At 40.6% G+C, this 10,000-nt stretch overlaps 1 protein-coding gene across 1 annotated transcript in view; it reads right to left on the reverse strand.

The window, feature by feature from the left end:
• Window positions 1–10,000, reverse strand: part of cfap61 (cilia and flagella associated protein 61) — a 54,744-nt gene that overhangs the window by 9,473 nt on the left and 35,271 nt on the right. The window contains exon 19 of the mRNA XM_063223166.1: window positions 9,313–9,490. Within this exon, the coding sequence (XP_063079236.1) occupies window positions 9,313–9,490 (178 nt within the window). The remainder of the gene's footprint in view (window positions 1–9,312; window positions 9,491–10,000) is intronic.

A 10,000-nucleotide genomic window follows, 5' to 3' on the forward strand; every position in this document is an offset into this window, starting at 1 on the left:
GGAAATAAACACGTATTTTCAAAATGGCCGCCAATGCATCGAAAATTCTCTATAGAGTCTATAACTTTGCTTCTGTTACCGCTATGATGACAAACTTGGTATCAAAGTATACATTTCTGGGGTCAAGGAATCCAATAAAATATGTCTCAAGTAAAGAAAAATAATAGTTTACCCATAAAATGATAATTGGAGGTAAAATATGCGTTTTTTAACAAAAAAATGAGTGCCAAAAGCATATTCCATTCATACGTTAGTTAAATACATATCAAATAAGTTTTCAATTAGTGTACTGTTGAGAGTAGGACAACAACAACTATGTTCACAGATTGAGGTAGGCATGTCATACCTACAATAGTGATTAAAAGTCATAGCTTAGCGTCAAAATGGCCGCCAATGCATCGAAAATCTATAACTTTACCTCTTTTACCGCTATGATGACAAACTTGGTGTCAAAGTATACATTTTTGGGGTCAAGGATTTCAATAAGATATGTCTCAAGTAAAGAAACACAACAGTTTAACCATAAAATAATAATTGGAGGTAAAATATGTGATTTTTTATATAAAAAATGTGTGCCAAAAGCATATTGCGTTCATACGTTAATTAAATACATATCAAACAATTGTTCAAATAGTGTATTGTAGAGAGTAGTAGGACAACAATGTTCACAGATTGAGGTAGGCATGGCATACATAAAATAGTGATTACACGTCATAGCTTAGCATCAAAATGGCCACCAATGCATCGAAAATTCCCCATAGAGTCTATAACTTTGCTTCTGTTATCGCTATGATGACAAACTTGGTGTCAAAGTATACATTTTTGGGGTCATGAAATTCAACAAAATATATCTCAAGTAAAGAAAAACAACAGTTTACCTATAAAATCATAATTGGAGGTAAAATATGCAATTTTTTTATTTGTGTTTATTTGTGTGCCAAAAGCATATTGCGTTCATACATTACTAATAAGTAAATACATATGAAATAAGTGTTCTATTCGTGTATTGTAGAGAGTAGTAGGACAACAAAAACTAATTTTACAGATTGAGGAAGGCATGTCATACCTACAATAGTGATTAAAAACTCATAGTTTAGCGTCAAAATGGCCGCCAATGCAAGAGTTTAAAACTTTGCTTCTGTTATTGCTACGATGACAAATTTGGTGTCAAAGTATACATTTTTGGGGTCAAGGAATCCAATAAAATGTGTCTCAAGTAAGGAAAAACAACAGTTTATCCATAAAATGATAATTGGAGGTAAAATAAGGACATTTCACACAAAGTAAATGTGTCATCAGAGTGACTTTACTTATCTCTTCCTTCAAAAACCTTTGTTAGTTAAAGGGGCCCCCTTTTATGCTTTTCCATGTCCACTACTCATTTACTGGGTTAGACAGCATCTGTTGTATGTAAAAGCTTGGTGAAAGAGCCAGAAAAAGAAAAAAACATGAAGAGCCTGTCAATCCAGTAAAAACACGGCGCATGAGTGACGAGTCCACCAAACAATCTTCACCCACATCATCATCATCATCACCATCATGTGAACCACCTTCTGTGGTGAGGTGGGCAACAAAAAGGAACTGAGGAGGGCTGCCACCTTTGCCTTGGATAGAAAAGTAAAAGAATGTGCTCAGGCGGTTGGTGACAGGCATCTACTGGCTGAACTAGCTGCTGGTGACATGATTGCTATTGATGCTGTGTTGAGGATATTGAATGGCCGATTCTTCCTGACATCAGATCAGTACAAATAAATCTTGCCTGGTACCTTGTGTTTGATGTTGACCGAAGCAAAGCTGTTGCTGACATGAACACCACATCTAATGATGTCTCAATCATCTTCAAAAGCAGCCAAAATCCTTCAGCAAGAGTATCTCCCCATGTAGCGTGCATTTACAGGTTCTTTTTCAACTTCTTGTGAAGCTCTTTCCATCCCTCCCATCCTGATATCATTCTTACACATGCTTCTTGATGGATCAGCTATTGATCAGCCATGTCCTGCACCTGAGAAGTCTCAGGCGCAATGTCCATTAGGCAGCAAATAATTTTCAACTCATTATATCTGGCAAAAACTACACAATCAAAGTGGTAGCAGCCATCTGCCATACATAAAAGAGGAATATGTCATATGAATGACTCAAAGCAAAGCGAATTCTGTGATCAGTCACTGGGAGCAGATTGGTGTTGTGGTCCCACCTCAGGCAGTTAAGGGTGTCTTCACAACTGGCGGTTTTGACAACATTGACCATAACCCATCATCAACGACAGCAACATTGTCCCTCCATGGAACATGCATCAGCATTCAACAGCATTTTTCCTCAGACAGCCAACATCCTAGATACAGCTAAAATGGGGAAGAAGCATGTGATATCCTTGCCACTTCACTACACAAGCATGGATCTAGATGTGTCTCTGCCACCCGATGAGGTCTTGTATGTTCCTGCCTTGAATACCAACAGTCCTGTCCTCTCATCAATGTAATTGAAGAAGGTTACCAGTGGTAGGAGATAGTCAGAAGCCTTCTTATGAGAGAGAACCTTGAAGCTGGAGAATGGATCTCATGGGCTGCATATTATGCCAGCCTTTGATCACATGCCACCGCGCAGTGATGCACTCCATCAGCACCTCCTTCGAGTAGCTAATCACGTAAAACAATTTTGCATAGGGACATAATGTAACTGTGCCTTACAATATTGGAGGGCATTTGTGTCACATTACATCATATTACATTACATTATATTAGGCTATATTGTTATGATGAATAATAAGTTAGGGCCTAAGCTTATTTGCAGAAAGTTGTGACCACTGAGGGGGCCTCCTAAATACTGAATATGAAATAAGCATGAAACAACTTAGCATTCACAGCTCAGAGAAATATGCATTATGATTAGATAAATACTAAATGCTCTATTAATAGTTAGGAGGAAATATAGCCAATTGTAGCAAGCCAAAACGGCAAAGTTTCCTCTCACAATCGACTAAAAAATATTAAAAATATCAATTTTACACATATATCAACACCATAAGCATGAAAACACACCATATCACGATGGCAGATAGAAAGTGTAACACTGTACCTCAAGCTAATTAATATGCGGTAGAAAATTACTTCCGCGATTTAAATGACACAATGTTTACACATAGGCTACATCCTGCCTAATAGACGGTAATAGTACACCTTACCGCATCAAAACACCAAATAAGGACTCAAGTTTCTGGACGCACACAAGAAAGACACAAGATAACTGAACAAGATGTGAATATCTAAACACCATGTGAGTAAATTTGAGGATAATTTTCCCAGAACTCTCGCAGCACACCTGCAATGCCGCCGCGGCCCACAGTTTGAGAATCACTGGTCTAAATAGAAAGTGTTAATAATGTATTTACACTAAGCTATGAGTTTTTATCACTTTTGTAGGTATGACATGCCTACCTCAATCTGTGAACATAGTTGTTGTCCTACTCTCTACAATACACTAATTGAACACTTATTTGATATGTATCAGTAATGTATGAACACAATATGTTTTGGCACACATTTTTAAAACAAAAAATCACATATTTTACCTCCAATTATCATTTTATGGGTAAACTGTTGTTTTTATTTACTCAAGACATATTTTATTGGATTCCTTGACCCCAAAAATATATACTTTGACACAAAGTTTGTCATCAGTGATAACAGAAGAAAAGTTATAGACTCGATAGAGAATTTTCGATGCATTGGCGACCATTTTGACGCTAAGCTATGACTTTTAATCACTTTTGTAGGTATGCCATGCCTACCTCAATCTGTGAACATGGCTGTTGTTGTCCTACTCTCTACAGTACACTAATTGAAAACTTATTTGATATGTATTTAATTAACATATGAATGGAATGCTTTTTGGCACACATTCTTTTGTTAAAAAATTGCATATTTTACCTCCAATTATCATTTTATGGATAAACCGTTGTTTTTCCTAACTTCAGACATATTTTATTGGATTCCTTGACCCCAAAAATGTATACTTTGACACCAAGTTTGTCATCATAGCGACAACAGAAGCAAAGTTATAGACTTAATCGAGAATTGTTGATGCATTGGCGGCCATTTTGAAAAAACGTGTTTATTTCCGAAAAAAAATAGTGATCTCACTTGTGTCTTAGGATAGATTTATTTGTATGACCCTAAGGTACTTCCATGCCAAAGGGGACATTTGCATCATGACTTGAAGTCAAAACTCACTTAACCCCCCTACTATTATGAGGTTTGTCCATTATCCTAACTCCCCTTTTCCACTTGTGCTTGTGGCCTCGTGATGACATGGCAAGACGTCATTGATGACAGAAGCTGAATTCAATATCTCACAAAAGCAAAATTGAAAGGTCATTTTCTCATTTGCAATCGGGATGTTTCATGGGGTAAAAGTCCCCCAAAAGTTGCTGTGCTGTGGCTGACAGTGGGGAAACTTTATTGTTTTCTCCATGGAGGCTGACAGTGGGGAAACTTAATTGCTTTCTCCATGGAGGCTGACAGTGGGGAAACTTAATTGTTTTATCCATGGAGGCAGGGGCATCAGGCGAAGTGCAAGGTCACAAGCACAGGTCAAGGACAGGAGTTAGGATAATGGAAAGAACCCATGGTGTCACAGGATTCATTCCACAGGTTCAGTTCCAGGACCGGAAGAATGTACTTTTTTAAAGGGACACTGTGCAGGAAATGGTCAAAAAAGGTACTGCAACTATGCTGCTCATTGAAACTGGGCTGCCTATTGCCAAATTTGATCTTGACATGAAAGTTTACTAAGTAATAAACAAATATGTTCTAGTGTGGTCCAAGTACAGTCATTTTTGCAGCTAAAAATGGCTATTTTTGGAAATTCAAAATGGCGGACCATGGAGAAGATCCCCCTTTTAATGTATGAAAAGTGATAGTGAATACTTATAATTTGATGGTGGTGGTAAGTATTCATGAAAAACATTAGTGAATGGGCAGCATGAATTCTGGAAATAAACAACTAAAAATCTCACACAGTGTCCCTTTAATGTGGGAGTGGGTGGATGCAGAGGCAGTCTACCTAACACACCATCAAGTAGAACAAAGGAGGTACGCACTCCACGCTTCTAAATTAACAATCCGGTGCAACCAGAGCAGGACTAAATAATAATAGCTCAAAGGAAAAAGAATCTGGTGCCACACGGATGTCTATTTTTTGTTATTCATTTTTTCAGTGCAGTAAGACTCACGTTTCGACATGCGTCTTCATCAGAGTCCTCACCATCAAGTAGCTCTGAGAAAGAGCATTAGCTAAAACGCAATGTACTTGCACTGACTTGGATGTGGATTGGAGGATGACAGCTACAACAGATTTTTTTTACATTTCAAGTCTAATGTTTGTTGTTTCCTGTGTAGAGACCTTTGTTATACAACTCCAAATACGTATTGGCATTTCCATCTTTCATTAGTTGTTAAAAAAGGCCAAATGGCTGTTTGGCTGCTACCCCACAGTTCAATCCCAGTAGTACGCCATTTGGCTGCAGGCTCAAACATGGTTAAACTCAATCTTCCTCCAGGCGGGGGTGTTTAGGTCGTTGTCATGGTGAGGAAGACCCTGGTTTTAGATGACTCCGGGATATCACTTTAAAAATACTGGAATAATGGGATGGCATTTCCAGTGGACCCAGAGAACTGAGAGCATGCTATAAAAACTAAAAAATATCTTCACTGAATTGGCTGATGGAGTTTCAGGAACAGGGTTTCAGACATCTTTTTGCTTCAACCTAAAATCCACACAATCATTACCTAAAGACTAGCCTGGAAAACCAGCTCCAACTGCTAGGCTGGTTTATCAGGCTACCTAAAGACGCATTTTACGGCAAAATGAAATGAAACAAACAGAATAAAAAAATCCATCACCATCACCACCACAACCAACAACCTCCCGGAATGGGAGAGGGGGGGGACCCCTAAAAAGCAAGAATTGGGGTGCAATTGGGCTTGGAATGGCAAGAATCGCAGGTGATTCAGCAGTGGCTCCATGGGCAAATAGCTCTGATGCTATGAGACCAGGGGAGGTCACTTAGCAACAGGCAGCCACTCAGCAAAGAGTCTGCCGGGCCTCATCTCATCTCCCCTAATCAGACACGAGTGTGTGAGGGGGAGGGAGGTTAAGTAGTGTGTGTGTGTGTGTGTGTGTGTGTGTGTGTGTGTGTGTGTGTGTGTGTGTGTGTGTGTGTGTGTGTGTGTGTGTGTGTGTGTGTGTGTGTGTGCGCACGAAAAGACAGAAATAGGGTAAAAAAGAAAAAAGAGGGGGAGAGAAAGAGAGGATTGAGTGAATGCGTGTGTGAGAATGCCTGCTTGTCAACATGATGTTTTTTTTGTTGTTGTTGCCGTTTTTATTCTTTTAATGATTTTCTCTTTCCATCACACAGACTACAATGAGATCGACTGATACAATGACAAACACAGGGGCAATTCAATGTGTATTATTGTTATACTAAAACAGCCATATTAAACAGAATTGAATAACAGAGATTGAAGACAGTGAAAAAAAGACAATGAGAGAAAAACAAAGAGAGATTTTTAGATATATTTTTCTTTTCTGTTTTAAAGACTAAACTCAAAGATACAAACCAAAACACATCTAGGTCTACTAGGTCCTTACTAAGGTTATATTGGTAATAAATCCCTTATTGTGCATGAACAAGACATTTGTGAATACATGCTTAACAACTGTCTTATTTTGCTTAGTACATGCCTTACAAGTTACTTACACATGCATTAATATTTTATGTATTAGTGCTAATAGATGTGTCCCTAAAATAAAGTGTTACCGATGGCATCATAACAAGTACAAATAATTGTAATGTGGAAAAGGATGTTTCTATTTAATTATTTAACATAGAGTACACTGGAAGATGTTGATGTGTTCACAGCTTATTATCACAGAGCGACAGGTTAACTGAGCTCTTTAACCCTTAGCGCAGAGCCTGTTATAACCTTACTGTCATCAAAATTGTAATGGCTTTGTCTTAATCTGTCACTTAAGCCTCTCTGTAATATCATAGCAATTTTGTTATGATGTAGTTGAGTATTTTCAGCAAAATAGTGAATGGGCCCGCCAGCGACCCCATCTGCAGTAATAGGCTACATCCCCCGCTTGCCTAGATGCAAGAGCCAGATGATGCTCTGTCCATGGTGCTGAAAAGCAACAGTTGTCCTGGTCAAAGCACTGCCAGCGCTGCACACTGGAGGCAGTCTCTCATTCACAGCTTCTTTGAAGTCGTTTCATTCACAGTTTCTTTGAATCAATCCAAATGTAAAATGGAGCACACTACCATACTCAATCATCATTCAGTGTGTTTAATGTGCTTTCAATGAGAACCCCTAACCAGCGTCCTTATCCCTCGTAACGAAAATCCAAGAGTTCTATATGTCTAACTCCATCAAGGACATGTGGGTATGGCAGTTTAGAAAACACAGTTTGTATTTTGAAGAACATTTCACAACACAACCAAGGTAAAAAAAAGGAATGTAGTAAACCATACAATATAGTTGACAGTGACCTTGGATCTGTTTACATGACAGCTGAGCAAAACTCTCCATCTTGTCTCACACACACACACACAAAAACACAGGCAAAACTAGGGGCCTCTATTCCTGGAAATTGACTAATCTGGCAAATTGATATCCTCCCGCGTGCGCCTGCATAATTTGCATTTTCTCCTAATTGCTGGACATCCCTGATTGTTAGCCGAGGCTGTAATTAGCTAATATAATAGGGCTTAATCAGGCTCGGATCGCTGGATCTCTCTCTCTGCCCCCGTCCTCTCTCAATCTCTCTCTCTCTGCCCCCGTCCTCCTCTCTCAATCTCTCTCTCTCTCTCCCTCTCTCAATCTCTCTCTCTCTCTCGCTCTCTCCTTTCTGCCCGTCCCCCTCTCTCAATCTCTGCCTCTCTGTCCTCTTTCCTTCTGCCCTCTCTCTCTCTCTCTCTCTCTCTCTCTCTCTGTCTCTCTCTATGTATCTTTCTCACTCTGTCTCCCTTTCTCTCTCTCTCTCTCTCTCTCGATCTCCCCCCCCCTCTCTCTCTCTCTCTCTCTCTCTCTCTCTCTCTCCCTCTCTGCCTTCGCACTGCAGATTAATCCCTGCATCTGGGTAAATGGATGGAGTCGAGGAGGCAGATGTATGGGCCTGTCCGTGTGGGAGCGAGGAGAGATTTGACTGGGCCTAATTAGGCCATAATGAGTCTGTGGCGGACGGACGGACGGCTGCACGGAGGGGTGTGATGAGCGCACACAGGAAACAAACACAGAAAAGGGTGGGTGGTGCTGCCTTGGATTGTCTGAGTGTGGCATTGTGTGTGTGTGTGTGTGTGTGTGTGTGTGTGTGTGTGTGTGTGTGTGTGTGTGTGTGTGTGTGTGTGTGTGTGTGTGTGTGTGTGTGTGTGTGTGTGTGTGTGTGTGACACGACTGTTGGCTGTTTGTGTATCTTCTTCTGTGTGTGTGTGTGTGTGTGTGTGTGTGTGTGTGTGTGTGTGTGTGTGTGTGTGTGTGTGTGTGTGTGTGTGTGTGTGTGTGACACGACTGTTGACTGTTTGTGTGTCTTCTTGTGTGTGTGTGTGTGGTTGTCACACACACGACTGTTGACTGTTTGTGTGCCTTGTTCTTGTGTGTGTGATCAGTAAAGATAGTCATTCATTGCAGTCATATGTCAGCCATGTAACTGGATTTCTTTATGGCTTTGGAAGATGGCTCACCTTTCATCCAAGAATGTATCAATTCTCAGATGCAGCTGTGTGCGTGTGCGTGTGTGTATTCGTCTGTGTGTGTGTGTGTGTGTGTGTGTGTGTGTGTGTGTGTGTGTGTGTGTGTGTGTGTGTGTGTGTGTGTGTGTGTGTGTGTGTGTGTGTGTGTGTGTGTGTGTGTGTGTGTGTGAGACGTTGCTAATGCTGCTCTTAAAGCCTTCACGGGCTGTGTGTGTTGACTTATGGTTGTCAATATGCCATTTCTATGTGTGCTTAATTACATTTTTTTATTGTTATATGCTTTTATTGCTTTATTTTGTCATTGCACTGTGTTTATTACTGTGCAATAATCTGTCTCTGTGTCTGCCTTGTCCCTGAGTGTAGTCATGCACTTTGCATACCTTTTTTTTTTAAAGTATTTTATCTTTTAAAGCCTTTATTAGTGGACAGTGAAGATGGTGACAGGAAACGAGTTGGGAGAGAGAGACGGGGAAGGGCCGGCAAAGGACCCGAGCTGGAATCGAACCCGGTAGACGAGTGCCCCACGTTTAGCGCCAAGGTAGGGCCATGCCCTTTACACATACCTGTCTGTCTTAGAAAGTTCTCGAACAGCCAGGAGTAGGCGTTCTGGCAGTCCAGCTCGTCGTTGAGGGTGAAGAGGTTGGAGGGCAGGGGCCCTGTGTACCTCTCGCTGGGCTGGGGAGGCGTCTCACTGCGCGGGGCCACGCTGCTGCTGATGTCCACTCCAGTGGGACAGGGGACCTGAGCGCAGGTAAATATCACTCACAATTAGAGATGCACCGGATCCTGATTTTAAGGATCCTGCCGGATACCGGATCCACTGCTCAAGATGCTGCCGGATCCGGAACCGGATCTTGGATCCTGTGCATCTCTACTCACAAGTCCATGCTGATTGGGCTGGGAAAGTCATTTAGTTTACATCCCTCTATTTATGTTAATATGTTATTTAGGAGTGAATTCAGGTAAATTGGGCCACTTTGGGCCATTCACTTATATGCAAAAAAATAAAATAAAATAAAACTAAAGTGGCCCAATTTACCTGAATTCACCATTATGTTAATATTTAGAAGGCACGTTTAACAATCCAATGCGAACAACATAGAAGACAATTTACAATAAAATGTTCATGTAAGCATGTATGCTATGTATCCGTTCGATTACAAGTCTCTGCTATCAGGAACATGGAAATGTTTTGGTAAGAGATTATTGTTGACATGACAGGGAGCAGTCAGCACCCAGCTGCTTATGTTG

The sequence above is a fragment of the Engraulis encrasicolus genome, chromosome 18, assembly GCF_034702125.1.
Source record: "Engraulis encrasicolus isolate BLACKSEA-1 chromosome 18, IST_EnEncr_1.0, whole genome shotgun sequence".
Taxonomy (NCBI): domain Eukaryota; kingdom Metazoa; phylum Chordata; class Actinopteri; order Clupeiformes; family Engraulidae; genus Engraulis; species Engraulis encrasicolus.